General features: G+C 42.7%; 3 protein-coding genes across 6 annotated transcripts; all 3 read right to left on the bottom strand.

Moving 5' to 3' along the window:
- Positions 1-720: 720 nt before the first annotated feature.
- On the bottom strand, positions 721-3280 carry LOC112246602 (trophoblast glycoprotein-like). The gene is made up of 2 exons (XM_024415028.2): positions 2592-3280; positions 721-1844 (listed from the first exon to the last, which is right to left on the bottom strand). The coding sequence occupies exons 1-2, from the start codon at positions 2849-2851 to the stop codon at positions 830-832; spliced, it is 1275 nt and encodes a 424-aa protein (XP_024270796.1). The 5' UTR covers positions 2852-3280; the 3' UTR covers positions 721-829.
- Positions 3281-3942: 662 nt separating this feature from the next.
- Positions 3943-7401, bottom strand: LOC112246604 (transmembrane protein 222-like). The gene is made up of 6 exons (XM_024415029.2): positions 7198-7401; positions 6853-6937; positions 6701-6732; positions 6484-6580; positions 6118-6248; positions 3943-4709 (listed from the first exon to the last, which is right to left on the bottom strand). Exons 1-6 carry the CDS (start codon positions 7308-7310, stop codon positions 4622-4624), a joined length of 546 nt encoding a protein of 181 aa, XP_024270797.2. The 5' UTR covers positions 7311-7401; the 3' UTR covers positions 3943-4621.
- A 1107-nt stretch (positions 7402-8508) lies between these two features.
- On the bottom strand, positions 8509-23577 carry LOC112246589 (WD and tetratricopeptide repeats protein 1-like). 4 transcript variants are annotated; one of them, XM_024415012.2, is made up of 16 exons: positions 23438-23577; positions 19953-20088; positions 19655-19738; positions 19421-19467; positions 19208-19319; positions 18914-19101; positions 17937-18119; positions 17511-17605; positions 17153-17268; positions 16861-16933; positions 16372-16465; positions 16040-16210; positions 15557-15792; positions 15116-15284; positions 11085-11277; positions 8509-10628 (listed from the first exon to the last, which is right to left on the bottom strand). In XM_024415012.2, the coding sequence occupies exons 2-16, from the start codon at positions 20016-20018 to the stop codon at positions 10425-10427; spliced, it is 2031 nt and encodes a 676-aa protein (XP_024270780.1). In that variant the 5' UTR covers positions 20019-20088; positions 23438-23577; the 3' UTR covers positions 8509-10424. The 4 variants fall into 4 exon arrangements, with proteins under 4 accessions (XP_024270780.1, XP_024270783.1, XP_024270781.1 ...); XM_024415015.2 differs by lacking the exon at positions 23438-23577 and adding an exon at positions 20895-20973; XM_024415013.1 differs by lacking the exon at positions 23438-23577 and adding an exon at positions 20831-20912.
- Between the last annotated feature and the right edge of the window lie 367 nt (positions 23578-23944).

Here is a 23944-nt window from a genome sequence, read left to right as displayed (position 1 = left end):
AATCATTCAATCTTCCCAAAAGAGTAGACATTCAAGGTTAGTTTTGCAGTCAAGACCCTTCAGATAGGCAATATTGCTTTGGTTCCATCTAGATATGTCAATAAGACCCACAAAGTATAATAAAATAATACATACAACACCAAAGACAGATGGCAACTTGGTTAAATCTATGCAACTCAGTAAAAATGTGGCCACAGTAAAAGAGGTATCAAGACTATGCAGGTACAACGAGCCCGGCTGTTCACACTTAAAATAGGCTCTCCATTAAATAGCATAACTGTTCTGCAGTTTTATGCTTACATTAGTGATGTAATTATATTCAACACATTGTACAGAAATGCATGATACAGATAAGTCCCTCACAAATGTGAGCAGGGTTGGGCAGAAACTGATTATATGTCATCTGATTTTTCAAAAATGTACTTGTAATCAGTGATGTTACCAGCAAACAAATATTGTAATCAGATTACAGAAAAAAAACTAGATGATTACGTCTTGGATTACTTTCAAATTCAGAAAGGATGTTTTCTGTTTTCTCAATTACATTTAATTCAGCATTGATAAAAGCACAGGTTTAAGTTTGTTCCACCTGAGCGAGTGTGACCACAAGTCAGAGACCACATGTGTGTGTTGATCCTTTTTTTTGTCTACTTCTAATAAGGGGAAAGTAATCCGATTACATTACTGATTTTGGGTAATCCAAAAGTTACATGACTGATTACAATTTTGGACAGGTAACTAAACTGTAACAGATTACCTTTAGAAAGTAACCTACCCAACCCTGAATGCAAGTTCACTCCAGTCCAGTTCCATTCCAGGGAATGTGGAATCACAAATCCACCGAGATGGAGCCTGGCTTGACCTGTGTGTCTGAGGAGATCTGAACTAAACAGGTGTCAGTGGGTAGCTGTGATAAGCGGTTATCTGAGTGAGCCTGTCCAAAACTACCGTTTGTCGGTGGCTTCTCTTCGACTCCGACGTCTTTTGAGAGGTATTCCCGGCGTGGGTCAGTGTCGATCTCATAGCGGTGTTGATACCCCTCCAACACGTCATGGCAGGCATCTCGAGTCTCCACCACCCACTTTTTAATACCTTGCCGGTTGAGGTAGAGCACAAAGAGGAAGACCATGCCCACAAAGCCCAGCACCAGACCCAGGAGGACGTAGGAGGTCTGCAGGGAGAGGTCGCCCATCTCGTCTCTGATTCTGACCAGAGGTGGTGAAGTGACATGGCATCCAATAACTTGTACCCCGAGCCCTTGCAGGGACCTGTCCTGAAACTCCCAGGGTGAGGAGCAGGTCAGGGCTTCTGCATCCCCCACCTGAGCCCGGGAGCTCTTGAGCCACACGGCAAAGTCTTGGATCTCACATGTGCAGACATAGGGGTTGTGGCTCAGCAGGATGCGGGGGGCTTGCACCAGCCTCTCCAGCTCCCCCAGAGCATCGCTTCCGAACACCCTGAAAGAGTTGCGGGTCAGGTCGAGCAGCTCCAGGCGGCGCAGGCCAAAGAAGGTGCCGTTGTAGACTGATGCTAGGGAGTTGTTACCCAGGAGGAGGTGCTGCAGGCTGGGGAGGTGGGAGAACATCCCTGGGGGTAGGAAGACCAGGCAGTTCCCGGAGAGGTCTAGGCTGAGCAGCCCTCCTAGGCCTCCCCAGCGCAGTGCGGTGGTGAGATCAGTCAGTGAGGTGTAGTTATACAGGGAGCGGCTGAGGTTGAGCTCCTTTAGAGGACTCCCTGGGATGTTGAGGGCTTCAGGGTGGATGAGAGCCAGATGGTTGCAGCTCATGTCCAGGTAGCGCAGGTAAGAAAGGGTAGAGAAGCTGTGGGACGCAACCTCTGTGATCCTGGGAAGACAGATGGTCCATGTTTACAGTCCCCAAACCGATTATTGGACTTAGAAGTAATGTTTGCGGAATTATTGTCATGCTCAAATAGAGGTATCTAAATATTTCATAAATTGGTGTGATGACATTCAGGAGAACATGGAATAATAATTTTGTTGTAGTTTAGAACCTTAACTCAAAGCTTCAGAAATGTATAGGCAAGTAAATACAAATGCATATGTCTCAATGGTTGAAAATGTTGAATCTCTGCAACGGCAAGAATACAATACTCTTTATTTTATGTATATATATTTTTTTCTACCGCTTTTTCTCCCCAATTTTGTTATATCCAATTGGTAGTTACAGTCTTGTCCCATCGCTGCAACTCCCGTACGGACTCAGGAGAGGCAAAGGTCGAGAGCCATGCGTCCTCCAAAACACGACCCTGCTAAGCCGCACTGCTTCTTGACACACTGCTCGCTTAACCCGGAAACCAGCCGCACCAATGTGTCGGCGGAAACACTGTACAACTGGCGACCAGAGTCAGCTTGCTGACGCCAGACCTGCCACAAGCAGTCACTAGAGCGCGATGGGACAAGGACATCCCAGCCGGGCCAAACCCTCCCCTACCCCGGATGACGCTGGGCCAATTGTGCGCCGCCACATGGTACTCCTGGTCACGGCCGGCTGTGACACAGCCCGGGATTGAACCCGGGTCTGTAGTGACGCCTCAGAAAACAATTATCTTTGATGAGAATATTTACTCACCCATTGTTGCTCAAAATGATGGTGGTGACATTTTTCAGTTCTTGAAACGTCTCTGATCCAATTCTGAATATATTATTTCCTGTGATGATCACATTCCTTGTGTATCCCGGAATATCTTGTGGTATGGCGCGAAGGTCCTTGGAGACGCATTTCACTGTGCGCGTGTCAGCAAAGCATCGGCAGCCTGATGGGCATTCCAAGCACTGGTGGAGCGCACAGAGTAGCGCACCAAAAAGTACAATAATAACCCAAGTATGCATAACTCAACAGAAAAGTTATAAACTGATAAATACCAGAATATGCAGAAGGTGATGGTGAGTCATATTACGCCGTATCATGCACATCAAGGCGTAAAAAAAACCTCCGATTCCGGTATGAGGTGTTAGCCTTTCTTTAGATAGTGCCGAATGATAGCCCAATGGTTTGTGTCTGCATTGAGTGAGAAGGATGTTTCATCTGCTGATCAACAGCACCGGCGAATTGTTAGCTTGAGTTTAAATACCAGCGCAGAATCAAGGAGAGGAATAACAGTGAACGTCTTTTAAAGGCACAGACGCTAATAATATTATACAACACAGAAGTCGACCTCTGTGGTGTCTTTTGGGTGATATGAATTAACAGTTTATAAACAATGAACAAGTAGTCTATGCATATTATGTACATTTATTTATATTTGTTCCAATAAATAACACAAAACAGAGGGCAGTACGCATTACCCGTTACATATAATAATTTGGGCGGTGCATATATTTGTCCTGCTACACAAGTGTGTAATATAAATTGTTGATGGTTTTTTTTTTTGGGGGGGCATATGTTAACTCCCCTGAGACACCCGCAGTAAGTGGGGGTCACGAACAGGGTCGCCATTGTCCAGCGCCCCTGGAGCAATTAGGGTTAAGTGACTTGCTCAAAGGCACAGCGACACCTTGTGGATCCGGTATTCGAAACCCAACGCTCTGACCTCGAGGCTACGTGCCGCCCTCAATAACAGGCAGTTAACGACTCCAGCCATCCAAGTCATAGACTGTTCTCTCTGCTACAAGGCAAGCGGTACCGATGCATCAAGTCTGGAACCAACAGGACCCTGAACAGCTTCTACCCCCAAGCCATAAGACTGTTTAATAGTTTAGCTAAATAGTCTGGGTAGTTATTTGTTTAACCATCTGCATTGACCATTTTTGCCTCATCACATATGCTGCTACAACTGTTTATTATCTAGCCTGTTGCCTAGTCACTTTATTCCTAGTTATATGTACATATCTACCTCAATTACCTCGTACCCCTGCACATCGACTCTGTACTGCTACCCCATGTATATATAGAAAGGTTAGCGTTACTCTGTGTATTTATTATTACCTTTATTTTATTACTCTGCATTGATGGGAAGCACTTCACTGTTAGTCTACACCTGTTGTTTTACGAAGCATGACAAATACAATTTGTTTTCACTTTACTAGCCTATATGGTATAGCCTATTGCCCATAATTACTGTAATTCTATCAAATGCTTGGTCATGATTATGTACTACTGTACAGTATATTAACATTCCTGAGCATGTTGCTTCAGAGAACTTACAGTATTGCATGAACAAATACTGTCTGATAGAATACAGTAAACCATTACAAAGTAAAATGATGTTTAGCTGTTATTATACTGGTTAAACGGGGTTCAGGAAAAGAGACCAGTATGAATTTATGACCATAGACAATATATTTACATTCAAATTCTTGTCATTTAGCAGATGCTATATCAGTTCTATATTTATGGTTATGGCTATCCCAAGCCAAACATTAATTTATACGACATTCCTTTCTGTTCTCGAGTAAAAGGTACTTCAAAACAAGCCAGAACAGCTGGACATAACTGCCCTCGTGAGACCCTTTCTGATGGATGTCGGAGAGTGTGGATATTAGTACTGCACAGAGAAGTGTCCCATCGGAACATTCCTCTTCTTCATTCACTTTCATGATTACAACTGAGCAGGAAAATCCCTTGTATTATCTCTCCCCTCCTCCAACTCCCTTGTGTGGTCAGTGCAGGTTGAGTGTTAGGATAAAGGTGACGAGGGCTCCAGTCAGCATGAGGAAGGGCAGCCAGGTCTTGAGGAACGACACACAGCTAGGGAAGGACAGAGAGAGAGAGAGAGAGAGAAAGCACAGTGAGAGTAGTAATGACAGTCATTAAATCTTCACATTTCAGCCATAGGTCAAAAACACATACTCAAGACATTTGTAATCTATACTGCCCTACAAAGGCAAAACGCAGGAACTACGCTTTTTTTTTGAGACTGAAATCTGGCTTTGTAGTATCTGTTTTATCTTGTGACGAAGTGACCTGGACCAATTATGTTCTGTTTCATAGAAAGTTTGAGTTAGAAGTTTGCAGTAACTACAAAATCCAAGTAAAATAAGCAGTAACTGAAGTTGCTGCACTTGGGCTTTGTTCCACCATGTTTTGACTGTAGTTACCCACTCTGCCATACAAAGAGCAGTGAAACTGAGAAAAATGTCTTTAAACTTTGTTGTCCAGACAAATATGTTGTAGGTAGATAAGTGATAATGCACTGATGTAGTATCTTATTCTGATGTAATTTTTTATGCATTCAACCATGACCCCTGATTTGACCTACCCCATAAGTCAAATAAATTACCATTCAAAGTCAAACAAAGAGTGTTGGATAAACACATTTAGATTGTAGAATCTACACAGTCATATTATTTTATTTAGATAAACATTCAATGTGATGAAACAGTCTTTACTTTATGGCGGGAAAAATGCTTGAGGGTCGCCTTTGCCTTTTGTAGGGCAGTATACAGGGACAGGTAAGGATGTGCAGTCAGATCAATTTCCCCGAAGCCAGGGTAATTTACACAGGGCACTGAGGGCAGACCAACTCTCTTATCTCCCAGAGGTTTACCCCACTCCCTTCCCCTCACTCCCTCCCTCCCTGTCCTCCCCCCCTGTCCCCCTGATCCAGCAGTGGGAGCCCCAGCAGAGAGTTGATGTGGTGATGCAGGGGCCACATCTGGCAATGATGAATTACACGCTGCCCCACTGTTGAAGGACGTGGCGCCCTCGGACAATAATGTGCAGGCTGCACAAAGCAGTGACGCCAGCTCCCCATGTGGGTCGGGGGAGAATAATGAGGGGGTTTCTCAACCGCATATGTTTCCCCGTGTCTAGAGCTCCTCTGTCCCTCCTGCAGAGCGTTGCCTGCTGCCAGGTGCATGCTTGCTTGTTCAGACTCGGTGATGCTGTTTTGCAATACAGACCAGTTGCATAGTTTGATTCTACCCATTTCATCAGCATGTCTGATTCTAGTCCTTCCCACACCAGTTAGTCAAATGATCCAGAGGAAACTCACACACACACACAGAGTGATTGGTCAGTCAGAATGATGCTTTGTGAGTGGCAAGTATTGTTGTATAGAAGGTTCCATGTTCACGCCTTGGTTAGGACAGGAATGAGCTTACTCTACTTTATGTAACAGAGTACCTCTTCATTGCATGATTGCATGGTATCTCACCTGACATGCCTGCCATGGATAAGGGTCTGCAGGCATAGGTTGACCATGTTCCAGGTCGTTCTGTTGTCGTAGCGCATGAGGTTGAGGGCCCGGGCCACGTGGGAGTGGCAGTTATCACAGCAGAGGTTGTGCTACAAGAGACAGAGGAAGAAGGCTAGTCAAGTCTAACTCTAGGCATTTGTGTCACTATTGCTCCAATGGGCCTTTACAATCACTGTACAAAACATGTACATATTTACCCTTTGCAATATGCCTTATGAATATGAACCTGAAGATGTTCATTAGAACCTAGGAAATAAATATAATTCCACTACTAGACCTTCCTGTCTGTCGTCTGTCTTATTATGACACTGTCGATGTTCATACCGGCCTGCATTTGTACTCCTCCGATGCATCGTGCACTGCTTTGTCCCAGGCAGCTGAGCCAGTGCCACACACCTTATCAATATCAAGCTTCCAGTACCTGTTAAGAGACAAGCAATGCTGCAGATACCTTACCACATAACCGCAATGCCTGCATGTCAATTTTGAGCACAAGACGCCAGGCCTAGCTCCAAGCATTGAACGAACAAAGCCAACTTACTTTGTTGGTCTTCCAAAGGCCATATTATCTTCCTGAAAGGAAAGATGGGAAATGTTGAGGAACTATCACGAAACAGATGGTCCAATAATATTAGGCTTATGCACATAAAGCTGTAGGCCTACTGTCATAATGCATGATCTGCATATACTCACAGACACTAAGTACGATCCAGCGAAGTCTCTTATCACGCCTGCAGAAGTACAGATCCCCATGTGACCAATGAAGGGGAGCAACCACCTGAACAAAACAGAGGTACAGCACTGTATTGGGGGGTCCTGGGAATAAAGAGTGCGCGTATATTATAAGGCATCTAACAGTATGGGCGATTTAATTCCTGCCCACATAGTATTTGGAAATTTACTAGCTATAATGCAAGCTAAAACGATGTGATAAACATCAATGGTCATGTAGGCTATCAACATGATCTGTCACGTAAATAGTGTCTCCATTTCAGATGGCGAGAGCAAAAGAAAACAACCGGAAAAGTGGCTACTCACGACAGTATTGGAATAGGGGTCCAAACGATACAATAAGGATAACGGCTGTTTTTCCGGTCTAATTTTTCGAATCCGCCGTGATAATTAATCATTATGTCCGCCTCCTGCGCCATCAGTAATTTGGCACTCTGACGTAGCCTATGGCTACTAAACGCACAGCTCAAAAATGGCGGCCGCGTTCCAGGCCGTCTGCAAAGCAGTCACGCACCAAATATCACAAAGCCAGCCTGGATATGAATTAAATGCCAAATGCAGACGTTTTTAAATCAATATCAAATAATTTCTCGGCAAAAATTAAGTAAATTAGATTTCCATTAAAATGGGAAAATAGCTTTTTTTTTTGTGCAAAAAACTACTTCTCAAAGGTCCAATGTTAAGAAGCCGAATGTGGTGGTCCTGGGCTGGCATGGTTAAACGTGGTCTGCGGTTGAGGCCGGTTCGACATCCTGCCAAATTTTCTAAAACGACGTTGGAGGTAATTTATGGTAGCGAAATGAAGATTCAAATACATGGCAACAGCTCTGGTGGATATTCCTTTAGTCTGCATGCCAATTGCACACTCCCTTAAAATTTTAGATATTTGTGGCATTGTGTTGTAACAAAACTGCACATTTTAGAGTGGCCTTTTATTGTCCCCAGCACAAGGTGCATCTTGTCATACTTGAGTAAAAGGAAATATTCCTTAATATAAAATGACAAGTGAAAGTCACCCAGTACAATACTACTTCAGTAAAAGTCAAAGTATTTGGTTTTAAATATACTTAGGTATTGAAAGTCAATGGAATATCTAAAATGTACTTAAGTATCAAAAGTAAACCATTTTTATTTTTTTATTTTAAGCAAACCAGACGGAACCATGTTATTTTTTTATTGACAGATAGCCAGGGGCACACTTCAACACTCAGACATATTTTACAAATAAAGCATTTGTGTTTAGTGAGGCCGCCAGATCAGAGGCAGTAGGGATGACCAGAGATGCTCACTTTAAGTGAATTGGACCATTTTCCTGTCAAAATGAAAATACTAGTTTTGGGAATCAGGGAAAATGTTTGGAGTAAAAAGTACATTCTTTTTATGAATGTAGTGAAGTAAAAATTGGCAAAATAGTAAAGTACAGATAACCCAAACAACTACTTAATTAGTACTTTAAAGTATTTTTACACCACTGCGGAATGGGTAGTTGTGGACCTGTGTGTAGCCTATTTCTGCACCTGGAACAGTGTGCAGGTGGAAAACATTAGTAATACAATCCAAATCATCATTACCCTGGTTAAATACACGTCGGAAGTGAAACAAACTCAAGACAAGTGGTTCAACAACATTAGACCTCTTTTATTTTTCTCTTGCAGCAAACTTTGTCGTGGGATTTTTCCCAAAGAAAAATAAACATAAAACATTTCTTAAATTATTTTTTAACAAAAGAAATTACACATGGAAGCCTAGTGTTAGAGGACTCCATCCTTAGGTTTTCTTTGAACCCACGTCATCAGTGAGCTGGTGCTTTGCTGGTCGGCTAGAGGACCAAGAGGCTCATTGTCTAAATTTGCCATTTACAATGTTAACTTTAGACAAAATCTCATAAGTAAAACTCCAACTGCAGCAGAGGACTCATGCTGGGTCCAAAACTACAGGAAGGGAAAAATCCCTATTCCATTCTTTGCCCCAAAATGTTCTGGGGAAAGCTGAAAGTGCTTGTATAGGGATCCTGAACCCCAAAAGCCACCAAATGGATTGCGTCTACGAAATTGTCTCTATGCCATGCATGAGTGATATTAGGACTGGTGGTATTGCCCTAGGATAGTGAAATATCCTTCTCTCTTCATCACTTTCCCTCTCTCTGTTCAGAGCATTACTTTCCCATAATTCCCTGGTTTTCCAGAAATACTGGTTGGAAGATTCATGATTTCATGCTTATTCCATCCGGATCCTGGTTATCTGCCAACCAGGATATCTCGTAAAAACTGGGAATTTTGTGGAAATTACCAGAATTTTGCAATCTTAGTACAACAAAGTTCGACAGATTCTGACCAATCAACACCTGACTATCAATTAAATCAAACCCCTTAAACTAAACCCCACAACCCTTCCGGCTCTACATCGTTTTCAACAAATGACAGGAGCAAATGTCTAAGTGTTGGAGAAAATGTGCGGAGCTACTGCTTCAGTTTGACAGCTTTGTCTTAACCTACATAATAAAAGTAAAAGGGAAACATTTTGCATACCTGTCAATAAAATAGGCATATAGAGCGACAAGAAGAACTTCAACAGAGAAAGCAAATGCAACATGGATCCTTGGCCATTATTTACTCTTAAAACTTTGAACAAATGAAGAGAACCTTTTTTTTTGTTGCCAGACCGAGTTTAAAAGAAACAAGGTGCACAATCCTAACAACACATTTAAGTTGAGTTGGAGAAACACTTCTAGACTTGTAAACACTTAAAGTCAAGACTTCTTCTGCTCTGTTCCTGTTGACCAATATTCCAACAACTTTAAAAAAAGGACTGTAAATCAAAAACTTTAGGTAGAGACTTTCAGAGCTGGAGAGGGGCTGAGAGTGACCTCTTATACTCCAATTGAAAAGCCCACTAGAGATGAAACAAAGCAACTTCCTGTGGCCTCAAGTCTCATCCTCCAATGAGGACACTGACTATTGGGGCTTCGCTTTGACCTCTAACCTCTGAGCCGTCTGCAGGCTACACTACCAGAGGCCTGGGGCTTCTGCTTGTAGTGTTTCCCTCCAACGCACTTCCTCTTGGGGAAGGTTTAGAAGTGGTTGACTCTTAGCTCATAGTGAGAGATTAGGGAGTGATGGAGTACTCTCTTCTTTACCGTATAGGCCCAATACCTCCAGCCTTGGAGCAACGGAGGGAGCGGCCGAGGTGATGTTGTTGGTGTTCTTAAAAGGGGTGAAAGGTCGTTGTCGTCACCCGCGTGGAATCCCCTCGCCAAACTAGTTTCCTCCAATCCTGCCTCGGGATGTGGTGGAGGAGGGCAGTGCATAGTGCAGAGCTGTGACATGACATTCACTCGATGTTGCTTTCGTTTTAGAGGGGCGAATGAAACATTGACAAACGGAATATCTATGGTGCTTTTTCCCCCTCCTCACAGACACACACACAGACGTACACACACACACACAGACAGCCTCAGGGTTTGGGAGGGGGTAGGGGAGGAGTGCCTTGCATCCTGCTGCCTCCATACTGTATGTGGTGTTGGACCTGCTAGTCTAGCTGGGCCGGCACTGCACCTGGCCATCTGAGCTGTCCTCATCGTCTGAGCCCTCTGGCCCGCGGCCACTGAGGCCCGTGATGCGGTAGCCCATGTTGAGCAGCATGACTTCCAGGGGGTCGGCATTCATACGCCGCTGGTTGGCTGCAGCGGCGCCCTCCATGTCCTCCACCACGCGACCGTTCCCACTCTCACTCTCCGTCTGGATGACAGAGGGGAAAAGGATAGGGAGAAAGAAAGGTTAAAAAAAGGGTTAACTTCTGGTGTTTTGTAAAGTCAGACTTTTTATTATTATTATTTTTTTACATCTGACTATTACAAAGGAGGCCATAGGAAAGGATAGGTCATAGTGCAGCCTCAATTGTGACAATCCAATAATCAGATGTACAATTGTTTATTTATTGCGTAATCCTTGATAGTTTTTAATGCATGTATTGGCAGTAAAAAAAAAAAAAATCAGCAATCAAACATTCAAAGAATCAATCATGTCGGTGATTGAATGGATTGCTTTTTAAAATGCATCAACTCTATGTATAGTGTCCTTGGTGCTGAGGTGTGTTTTTACATCCTGTTTCTTGCTGTATCTAGCCTACTATTCCACACAAAAGAAGTTTGCTCGTGGGGAAAATGAAGACATTTGAATAATGTTGTTAATGACCTCTGGCCTGGGGTTCCAGAGCCGCACCACAGGGTCGATGCCGCTGGTAGCCAGGAAGCAGTAACTGGGGTGAGGCTGCAGGCAGTTTACTATGGACTCGTCCCCCTGGAGGATCCGCACCAGGTTAGCAGTCTCCTTCTCCCAGATGAAAAAGGAGCCGTCGTCGGAGCCGCTCACAATGTACTGGCCTTTACTGTGGGTGGGGGATTATATATACACTGAACAAAAATATAAAACGCAACAATTTCAAAGATTTTACTGAGTTACAGTTCACATAAGGAAAATCAGTCAATTAAAATAAATTCATTAGGCCCTAATCTATAGATTTCACATGACTGGGAATACATATCTGTTGGTCACAATTTTATTTATTTTTTAAGTAGGGGCGAGGATCAGAAAACCAGTCCGTATCTGGTTTGACCGGATGCCTCATGCAGCGCGACATCTCCTTCATGTGGAGTTGATCAGGTTGTTGATTGTGGCCTGTGGAATATTGTCCCACTCCTCTTCAATGGCTTTAAGAAGTTGCTGAATATTGGTAGGAACTGGAACAATGGGTGACATGTCTGGTGAGTATGCAGGCCATGGAAGAACTGGGACATTTTCAGTAATTGTGTACAGATCCTTGCGACGTGTGGCCGTGCGTTATCATGCTGAAACATGAGGTGATGGCGGCGGATGAATGGCACGACAATGAGCCTCAAGATCTCATCAAGATCTGTGCATTCAAATTGCCATAGATAAAATGCAACTGTATTCATTATCCGTTGCTTAAGCCTGCCCATACCATGACCCTGCCGCCCCTATGGGGAACTTTGTTCACAACGTTGACATCAGCAAACCGCTTGCCCACGACACCATACACATGGTCTGCAGTTGAGGCCAGTTGGACGTACTGCCAAATTATAAAAAATGGAGGTGGCTTATGGTAGAGAAATTAACATTGACATTCTTTGGCAACAGCTCTGGTGGACATTCCTGCAGTCAGCATGCCAATTGCACGCTCCCTCAACTTTTGACATCTGTGGCATTGTGTTGAGTGACAAAACTTCACATTTTAGAGTGGTCTTTTGTTGTCCCCAGCACAAGGTGCACTTGTGTAATGATCATGCGGTTTAATCAACTTCTTGATATGCCAAACCTGTCAGATGGATGGACTTTCTTGGCAAAGGAGAAATGCTCACTCAGGGATGTAAATACATTTGTGCAATTTTTGGTTGTTGAGCAATACGCTTTTTGTGCGTATGGAACATTTCTGGGATCTTTCATTTCAGCTCATGAAACACTCTACATGTTGCGTTTATATGTTTGTGAGATAGAGAGAATGAGAGTGAGAGAAGCAACTAATTAAACCTTGTTTGATACTGCACACAGGTGGCAGAGACATTTCCGTAACATTTCATTTGAAGGGTACTTAAATAAGGACGTCATAACGCATTCATAATCAAAACATAAGCAGTACATGAGCATTCTTTCATTCTTATGTCAACTACCCCAATTTGACACCTTATGAACTGCTCATGCCTTATGAAGTTCTTCAGGAGGCACCGACATTTCTATAGAACATCATCATGTTTTTTCTTCAAACATCTAAAAAAAAATTACTGCACGCTTATAAAAAAAAGTTTGGGGTCACTTCGAAATGTCCTTATTTTCCACAAAAACACATGAAATGAGTTCCAAAATGAATAGGAAATATAGTCAAGACGGTGACAAGGTTATAAATAATGATTTTTAAATGAAATAATAATTGTGTCCTTCATATTGAGCTTTCGTCAAAGAATCCATTTGCAGTAGTTACAGCCTTGCAGACCTTTTGCATTCTAGTTTTCAATTTGTTGAGGTAATCTGAAGAGATTTCACCCCATGCTTCCTGAAGCACCTCCCACAAGTTGGATTGGCTTGATGGGCACTTCTTACATACCATACGGTCAAGCTGCTCCCACAACAGCCAAATAGGGTTGAGATCCGGTGACTGTGCAGGCCACTCCATTATAGACAGAATACCAGCTGACTGCTTCTTACCTAAATCGTTCTTGCATAGTTTGGAGCTGCGGTTTGGGTCATAGTCCTGTTGTCATAGTCCAGCATCTTTTCATTTTTCTGCATCTCATGAATATTCTTCTTTGTAATCCGAACACCTCAAACTTAGATTCTTCTGTCCAATCTTCCTCTGTCCAGTGTCTGTTCTTTTGCCCATCTGGCCAATAAATATTTTTATGGGCCAGTCTGAGATATGGATTTTTCTTTGCGACTCTGCCTAGAAGGCCAGCATCCCGGAGTCACCTCTTCACTGTTGACGTTGAGACTGGTGTTTTGCGGGTACTATTTAATGAAGCTGCCAGTTGAGGACTTGTGAGGCGTCTATTTCTCAAACTAGGCATTCATGTACTTGTCCTCTTGCCCAGTTATGCACCGGGGCCTCCCACTCCTCTTTCTATTCTAGTTAGAGCCAGTTTCAGAAGAAAGTTATTGTTTCTGGCCATTTTGAGCATGTAATCAAACCCACAAATGCTGATTCTCCAGATACTCAACAAGTCTAAAGGCCAGTTTTATTCCTTCTTTAATCAGCACAACTCTTTTCAGCTGTGCTAACAATTGCAAAACGGGTTTCTAATGATCAATTAGCCTTTTAAAATGATAAACTTGGATTAGCTAACACAAAGTGCCATTGGAAAACAGGAGTGATGGTTGCTGATAATGGGCCTCTGTACGCCTATGTAGATATTCCATTAAAAATCAGCCGTTTCCAGCTACAATAGTCATTTTCAACATTAACAATGTCTACACTGTATTTCTGATCAATTTTATGTTATTTTAAATGGACAAAAAAGTGCTTTTCTTTCAAAAACAAGGACATTTCTAAGTGACCCCAAACTTTTGAACAGTGGTGTATATACAGTGCATTCGAAAGTATTCAGACCACTTTCCTTTTCCCACATTTTGTTATGTTACAGCCTTATTCTAAAATGGATTAAATAAATAATCCTCAATCTACACACAATACCCCATAAAGACAAAGCGAAATACCTTATTTACATAAGTATTCAGACCCTTTGCTATGAGACTCGAAATTGAGCTTAGGTGCATCCTGTTTCCATTGATCATCATTTAGATGCTTCTACAACTTGGAGTACACCTGTGGTACATTCAATTGATTGAACATGATTTAGAAAGGCACACACGTCTATATAAGGTCCCACAGTTGACAGTGCATGTCAGAGCAAAAACCAAGCCATGAAGTCAAAGGAATTGTCCGTAGAGATCCGAGAAAGGATTGTGTCGAGGCACAGATCTGGGGAAGGGTACCAAAACATTTCTGCAGCATTGAAGGTCCATGAACACAGTGCCCTCTATCATTCTTAAATGGAAGAAGTTTGGAACCACCAAGACTCTTCCTAGAGCTGGCCGCCCGGCCAAACTGAGCAATCAGGGGAGAAGGGCCTTGGTCAGGGAGGTGACCAAGAACCCGATGGTCACTGTGACAGAGCTCCAGAGTTCATCTGTGGAGGTGGGAGAACCTTCCAGAAGGACAACCATCTCTGCAGCACTCCACCAATCAGGCCTTTATGGTAGAGTGGCCAGATGGAAGCCACTCTTCAGTAAAAGGCACATGACAGCCCGCTTGCCAAAAGGCATCTAAAGCCCTTAGACCATGAGAAACAAGAACATTTCCAAAAACCTGTTTTTGCTTTTTCATTATGGGGTATTGTGTGTAGATTGCTGAAAAAACAAACAATTTAATTCATTTTAGAATAAGGCTGTAACGTAACAAAATGTGAAAAAGTAAAGGCATCTGAATACTTTCCTGAACGCACTGTACTCTCCCAAAAATGGAACGGGGAAACATAACCAACGTTTCAGAATGCAGTGTCTTCTTCAGGGTTGACTATACGTTTAGTCAGCACCTCGACAAAAAAGAAATGTGTACGTCAGCTCATGCTTTTTACTTTCCCCTTACAGGTCAACAACTAATATTAACAGTGTTTTTAGAATGTATTAGTTATCTGTGTCTACAATGCTCCACTGACCTGCCAAAGAAGTTGGCCTCCTTGATGTCTGTGGTAGTGTTGCAATGACCACAGTAGCGGTGTTTGTAGTCATAGCTGCGCTCTCTCAAGACAACCTCGTCTTCCGGGATGGACTCCTTCCTGTTGAACGTGTGGAAGCGGATTGAGCTGTTGCCCTTTTTGTCCTCAGCTACAAACAGACATGACATGGAAATAAACGCAAAAAAATAAATAATTAAACAATGAATGATATCAAATTCATACACTAATTAACACGGTATTCATTTGCATAATCGCCCTTGTGGAAAATATAAGGTATTTTGAATTTAATCAACATGTAAAAAAAAAAAAACATTTGTAAGTCAACGTGGAAAGGTGACGGAAAAGTCAGCCAAAAACCACACTTTATTTTTTGGGGGGGAAACAGACGATTACCCAACATCACCATTAAACCCTTCTCACCAGAGTCCATCTTGGAAAAGAGGGCGGCCTTGATATCCTTATCCAGGGCATCGCAGGCGCTGCTGTGGGCTTGCTCGGGGAACTTGCCCTTGAAGTCATCCAGGCACTCCAGAGCCTCGGCCACGTACTTCAGCTCAAAGAGGCAACGCGCCAGCCGGAAGTGGGCCTTCAGGTGCCCAGGGTTGAGGGACAGGGCCTTCAGACAATCCCTCAGCGCATCATAGTGGTCACCGTCCCTGGGGGAGAGAGAGAACACATCACACACACAACCGTATATACCACACAGTCACACACACGTGTACCAGCATAGTGGTAAACTGTTTTAAACACGATGAAACAAGGATGTTATACCTGAACTCCAATGTTTTCTTTTTAGCTGCAAAACATTTTGCTACAGTATGCCCTACTGAACATGACCATTTTCTGTCATAGGAGAAACACAGAAGGAGAGTAAATGAGGCTAGGGGTTAACTAGATGCCTACCACTTGCGCTTCATGTAGGCGGCGGCGCGGTTCCCGTACAACATGGCGTTGTGGCTGGCCTCGTGGATGCCCAGACTGTAGAACTGGATGGCCTGAGTCCACTGCTGCCGCGCAAACGCATCGTTGGCCTGCTGCTTTATCCGCTCCAAGTGAGGCGGCAGCTCACCAGAACTAGGGAAGAAAGATGAGAGGACGACATGATGAGAGAGAAACTAGGGATGTCACTCCCCATAGCGTAGTGTTTCTAGAAATACACTAAGGCTAGGCTGTTGCCAAATGTAATATGTTGGTGAAAATGAACGCTTAAAATCAAACATGAGAAAAAAAGTTACCCAGAGAAGACTTTGCTTTCTGCGAATCGAAGTCGGCTGGCTGGCAAGTGAATTCCATTTGACACACCGTTGGTTGTCTTTCCATTCTGAACATCTGTTGGGATATCACCCCATACAGTTCTGGGCATTACAAAGTTGTACTGCAGCACAGTAAAGAACGTTTGCCGAAAAGTGGATGTAACTGCACTGTCAGGAACATTTTTCAAAAATGCATTTCATCACATGGGTTATTGTCAAGTGATTGATAATGACCTTGGTGGTTGATGTCACCCTCTGACAGAGTAATTTGTCACATAGACAATGTACCTTGATGTACATTGCTGCTGCAATATTTAATGCCCAAATCTGTATATAAACTATGGGCAGACTTTTAGCAAGCAACTACCCTCCTCCATATAACTCATTGGTCATAAATAATACATACTGTAAATGTCATTTTAATGACAAAATACTGTAGTAAGCTTTGGGCGATTTCCATAATCATAATACCTGTTGATTGACACTTTTTGGGAAGCAGATAGGTGTACGGCTTCTGTTTGAACGTCAAGTCAAATAGATACACCTGCAGACAAGAGAAAACACATTCCTGGCAAAGTTACCCTTTTGAACCAACCACAGGTAATCATCAACTTTAATGATTTGGTTTGAGAGTAAAAAAGTAGTATGCTTGTTGGAATTCAAACCTGACAATCTGAGAAAGAGATGGATTTTTTTTTTGCCTAGTGGGCTGACCTGGAGGTTTGACCTAAAATAAGAGTTTAACTTCTAAAGCCACCTTTACCTGTTCCCCTCCCATGTTAACTAGCAGCTCGGTGCCGTCGGGGCTGAAGGTGACATAGGTGGCCACTAGGACCCTCAGGCGGTTATTGTAGTCAGGGAGCTTCACTGGCAGGTGCCCTGAGGCAACGGAAACAAGGAGAAGAAGTTGGGTGAGAGGCATACAGAATCACCTTACCTGTCCCACTAGTTTAGTTCCATATATTGTAAATGACTGCGTTATAACACATATATTGTCCATGTGTGTTTTTACTGTTGATAATACATTGTAGATACTGTATGGGCTTCATAGAAAATGTTCACAGCTGTTTCTTATTAATACATTTTGTGCAATAAGCCAAACCATACAATCACACACACACCTGCGACATAATACTGCCCCGCTCCGTCTGGGATGGGCTTCTGCCTGTCGCAGAATGTGTGCACTCCTGCCGATGTGCTCTGACTCGCAGACTTCCTGTGAATGGGAGTGGAGGAGAGAAACATAAATGATTACCAAAAACACTCAAAGCTGAGAAAATAACATTGGTATGACTTATGATAGCCCAGAGTAGTAGGGAGACATATTGGAGGTTCTATCCAGCAGTCGTGCATATTCCTTATGTGATACAAAATTAAAAACTATTCAATTAAAAACTGAAATTTGACAGTCAAGCAAGTGAGAGCGAAATCCTAACTTCAGATTTGAGATGTCTTGGACTTTCAGGTAAATTATGTATTAATGCCAATGGAAACATGAGCCACAAGCGTCGATCTCAAGTTAGGATTCGAGCCCGACTACTACACACCTGTGGTTGTGGATCATGCGCATGTCGTAGAGGCGTACAAAGGGCCCGTTGGCCCCCACTGCTAGGTAGTTATTATTTTGCGGGTTGACAGCCAAACACTTGGCCTCCACCAGCTGACCACAGTATTCCGTCAGGTCGATAAGCACTTCTGAACGCTTACTGCTCTCCCTCAGATCATATTGCCTAAAATAGTAGAAGAAAGCACATCATGAGGACATCAATCATCTCCAGAGAGTCAGAACGTAGCTCTTTAAAATATTGTTTTGAATTCTAATCAAATACTAGACTTTTTGGCAAGGTTTAATGGCAAGGTTGAATTAAAACTGCAATTTGTGTCCATAGCCAGCTTGCTCAAAAATAAACAACTAACTACTATACTCTGTACGTGGGAGCCATATTTTGAGGTCGTAGACGACTGGTTGGGTTAGTCAAAAAACAAAAACACAAGCCACTATTGAAACATTGGCCCTTTGAGTCATAAGCAGCGGCGGCAGTCAGGCAGTGACGTACTATAGCGAGAGTAGGATACTAACTTCCTGGGTCTGAGCTGAGCTATGGGAACCATTGCCTGAAGCCAACCATGCATCTGCAGTAGTCCACAATGCCCACTGCACACCTGAGCTTCGAAGGGTAGTTAAAGGGTATTCTCTGGAGATACAATAACCTCCAAGACAGGGTGTGTGATGGAAGTGCTGCTGGAGGCATGTGGCCACAGAGACCCAGGGAAGAAGTCCCTGGGAGAGCCAAGGAACTGATAGGGAATACAGCTTGAGGTAAGAAAGGGGCTCATGGCATAACACTTCCATTCCAACCTTACTGTTTCACATCATCTTTTCACCTTCGATATTCTACTACAAGCCAGTAGAAATAACATGATGCATCTGACAATGTATCTGACGCAGTGTCACCTTAACCAATGAACATCTTTGGATGCGACAAGGATGCTCCAATGGTTAGCTAGCTACTGGGGCTCTGACCTGATGATGCCGTCCTCCGCAGCACTCCAGAAGATGTTAGGCCACATGGGGGCTGTAGCGATGCGCTTGACGCGGTTGGTGTGGTCGGAGAACATGTGGATGGTCTCCTTGACAGACACGTCATGCACGTGAACCTTGGTGTCCGCTGCACCCGTCACAAGGATACGGTCACCTGAGTGAGGGAGAAACTGCAAGGGGGGACGGGAAAAACAAGAGGATAAAATAAGAAACTATAAGAAAGAAGCTTAATTTCTCCACACATAGGCTTTCCCATCAAGCAGTTTCTGTTTTTACCTTCACAGAGAAGATGTTTGCTGCATGCCCTGTGTGCATAGTAGTGAGCTTCTTGTGTTTGAAGGGGTCCCAGATGATGCAATGTTGGTCATCTGAGCCCGATGCCAGCAGACTGAATAGAACAAGAATAAATATTACAGATAGGCCAACATAAAATGTAGAAGTGGTAAATACGGTCATTAAATAGAACCCTGCTTTCAGCTCAGGACTTACTCTCCCTGTTCGTTCCATTCCAGGCAGTTCACACACCCAGTGTGGCCCTGTTGACACAACAGATACAGGCTGTCAGATTGGCAAAGACATTAATGTTGTATGTGCGCAGAAACACACACACACACACACACACACACACACACACACACACACACACACACACACACACACACACACACACACACACACACACACACACACACACACACACACACACACACACACACAAATCACCTGCAACTCTGCCTCCAGTCCAAGTCTATTGATGAAGGGGTCTGTGACATGATACTGCCTTTGGAAGCCCAATGCTCTCTTGTCCTACAGACATTAAGGCAAAACATCACCTGTCTCTCTCCAAAATCTCCTGTCTCACTCTGTCCAACATAAATAAAGCATTTTTGGTGAATACTAGTGTTCATTGTTGAATAGATTGCAATGCAGATTGCATTTCAGGGTTGTTAGCAAGGGCAGTTTGTTTGGGTAAAAGAGTACAGTATTTCATAAAAACAAGGTCTTAAAACATTGGACCCACCCTGATCTGCCTGTGCAAGATGTCTCTGGTGATGTTCACAGCAGACATGGCCTCACAGCAAGTCATAGAGCACGGACTAGAGGTGCAGGGTCCGAGGGTCAAAGGTCAGATAGCATCTGCAGTCTCTAGGAATGGGCTGCAATTTGAGAAATAGAATAGAACTGACATCACACAAAGAACAAGCTTACTTAGATAGGATTAATATGTAAACAGAGATGTTTGTTTCTCTACTAGGTACATCAGTCAATGGACACTGGAGTAATGTACACCTAAATTGAAGAGGGGTTCCCAAGTGTTTGAGGTTTAAATACTGAAACATAACTGTTAGCTAACTAGAACAACAACTGGTTATATCTCTGCTAGCCAAGTGGTGGTCTTCAGATAACCATGTACACACAATTCCTTCCTAATACTAGCCATTGCGACTGGTGATGTTTACATTAGCCAAATAACGTTAACCGTAGCTAGCTGCATTAGCTGCTGGGATGCTAGCTACCAATAATAACAAGCCGTATACGTAGTGACAGCAGGCTGGGTTGGCCTCCCAAAAAGACAGACATACAGCTCCGTCACCGCAGATATTTCTGACATTCCCTAAAAAAAGCGTTGTACCTGTGTCGTCTGGCATTCAACTCGAAATCGTTCCCAATCTTTGCCCAAGTTTCCAGATAACGACAGCGCCTGCTCAGCTACAGTAGCTAGCTAGCTGAGCTAACGTGAGATGATTTATTCAAGAAACAGGGAATTCTCAATGCTCTAGTTCTCTATCTAGCACTTTAGCTACTCCTTACCAATGAAAGTCAAACTGTAACAAGAGCGCTTCATATGAAATATTTTTGGTAAAAATGTACAAGTGTTGACTGTCACTGCTTACTTACATGGGTTTATCAACTGACTGAACCCTCCCACTACCCTTACATGAACTAGCTGACGTGAACTAACCTTTGGATATTAATTTTAGGAAGAGAATTATGAGTACACCGCTCTGTGAATTGCACCGCTGTTTTTCTTCCGTTGCGCGACTGTACTGTTGAGTGACAGGTCAATTAGACAAATGAAAAAGTTGCAAAGTTCCTTAGAATGTTTTTTATTTTTTTCCAGTGGTGTAAAGTATTTAAGTAAAACATACTTTAAAGTACTACTTAAGTATTTTGGGGGGATATCTGTACTTTACTATTTATATTTTTGACAACTTTTACTTCACTACATTTCTAAAGAAAATTATAGAATTTTTACTCCATACATTTACGTTACATTTTAAATGCTTAGCAGGACTGAAAAACATCCTTGATTATCCCGACTGCCTCGAATCTGGTGGACTTGCTAAACACAAATGCTTAATTTGTAAATGATGTCTAAGTGTTTGAGTGCCCCTGTCTATCCATAAATTAAAGAAATCATGAACATTGTACACCTGGTTTGGTTAATATAAGGAATTTGACATTATTTATACATTTGAAACTTAGGTATATTTTAGCAACTGCATTTACTTTTGATACTTAAGTATATTTAAAACCAAATACTCTGACTTTTACTCAAGTAGTATTTTACTGTGTGACTTTTACTTTTTACTTGAGTGATTTTCTATTAAGGTATACTTTTACTCAAGTGTGAAAATTGGATACTTTTTTCCACGTCTGTATTTTTCGATTTATTAACCTAATATGAGATCACCAGTGACATTCAGCACTGTTTTCCTGGTGAGATGTATGAAGGAGTGGGGCCTGTGGGACAAAATAATGAATTAATAATAAATTAATCCTGAAACAATTAATAAAATAATAGATACATATATCCTGATACATATGTACATGGTCTTTCATTACTCTCAATCATGATATTACTGCATGTCAGTGAGACTTGTCCAGTGGCATGGACTGGTCCAGTGGTTATTGACTGTACGTTTGTTTATCCCATGTGTAACTCTGTGTTGTTTGTGTCGCGCTGCTTTGCTTTATCTTGGCCAGGTCGCAGTTGTAAATGAGAACTTGTTCTCAACTGGCCTACCTGGTTAAATAAAGGTGATATAGAAATATAAAAAATAAATAAATGGACAATTGTCTCGAAAGTGGAAAGAACCTGTAGACATTCACTAGTGCTCACTGTTGTATCTACATTATGATATCAGATCAGTGCAGATGAGGAGAGGAAGCTGCTTTCGAGTATTGACTTTTTGAAATAGAGAAGCAAAGAACTCGGCTTTGTGGAAGTCACAGGCGAACCTTGCTGCTTGTGCAATTAACATAACAACCAAAGAGGTAGTGATGGATTTCCCCAAACTTCTTTGCAGCTTCTATTTATTACAGCTGGTGGTCTGTCTTGGTCAGGCAAAGTGTTCAGTTCACAAGCTGGAGACAGGCATCTAAGGGTAAGCGCCCATTCTATGAATGTTCAACTTCTTTCTTAGAGAAATTCTGAATGTGTTATTTAACCCTTGGCAAAGCATGGTACAGAGGCTTCTTCTACACACTCTGAAGAAGGCATAGTAGACAAAACACGTACGTATGTGGTTTTAATTATGCTTGTGGACATGACAAGATCATAAAGGCATTAACTTGCACCAAAAAATGAAGAGTGACATGGTATTTCTTCAAATATGAACATTTGATCATGAATAATCCAAAGACCACCTTCCAAATGTTTGTACACCTGTTTTCACCCAGGCAGCACCCTCTGCCTCTAAATCTATGATCGATTTGTCGTGCCATAAAATTAAACTTCTTTTTTTCTTCTTCTCCTGTGCATGTCAAGAAGTCAATGCCATGGTTCTGGAGATTGTGTGGAGACTATTGTCACCAGTGCAGTGGAGTCTGTGTCTTTTATCCCTTCTCCTGCTTCTCATAGTATCAATGTTATTATGTGTGATCCGTTCAAAAAGGTAATACTTCTTCCTGTATTATGGCCCTTTATGAGCATTTATTTTAGGTATTGCTGACATCCTGTCTGCATTTTCCATTAGTAGAAAGACATCCAGGTTGTCATTGGCTGAAATGGGACCGATCTCTGGTGAAAGGGTCAGTGTACAAAATAACTGGGAATGTCCCATTCACCTTACCAATTCATTTACATGACTGTTGTACATTTGCTGTTGTTTGTGGATGTCCTGCTCCAGAAAATAGTAAATAAATAAAAACTTAATGTAAAGCTGGAATTCAAATGTATGGAATAATCTAACTGAACTGAAACCAATGGCTCCCTCTGCTGGTACTTATATGATTGCTCATTGCAGCCTCCAGATTCAATTGAGGTCACGACCTCAGAACTAAGGAAGAACATCATTGGACCAGCATCCTCAAAAAGAAAGTCAACACAGTCCCAAAGAGAACACAGAGGTCAGAGTCAGTTGTTCATCACACTTGCAGTTGGACATGTTTCCCCACATCACACTCAGCTCACTGTTTATGTTTCACTCTGTGCAGGGTCTTTCCCAGGGCAGGAAACCCCAAGGCCGGTGAAGAAGGCTTTGAGGCAGTTGCCTCCCTTACCTGAGCTGGAGAAGAGCAGTGTCCGACGACACAGCAGCTACACTGGGTCCGTAGTGTACGACGTTGTGGCCACAGAGGTCTGTAATCTATGGCCCACTACAGACAACCAGGCTTCTCAACAACATACAGCAGACTGCAGCAACCACCTGGAGGAGGAAGATGAAAAGGGGGAAATTCCGTTCCCTGTCTATGCCAAAGTCAACAAAACCAAAGTTTGCTCGAACTCATCAAGACGTTCACCACTGTATGCCAAAGTGAACAAGACTAGATCCCGGACTGTGAAATCGGAACTACTGTTCTGCAGTGACTGATAATAAGTCAACACTGTGACTTGACATGTCCTCCAAATGCTAAATACTCTACTATGTTTTACGCCAAAAGCTTATTTGAGATAAATGCTTCAAATGCCAATCTGATTCATGTAAACGGATGACAAGTGTAATCTAATAGACAAGAGGAGTGAAACGTATCACTCACTCACAGAGCCTAATTCATCATGTTGTTTTG

Source organism: Oncorhynchus tshawytscha, linkage group LG03 (genome assembly GCF_018296145.1).
Source record: "Oncorhynchus tshawytscha isolate Ot180627B linkage group LG03, Otsh_v2.0, whole genome shotgun sequence".
NCBI classification, from domain to species: Eukaryota; Metazoa; Chordata; class Actinopteri; order Salmoniformes; family Salmonidae; genus Oncorhynchus; species Oncorhynchus tshawytscha.
The sequence above is the reverse complement of the archived record's forward strand: the minus strand, read 5'-3'. Positions and strand labels throughout refer to the sequence as shown.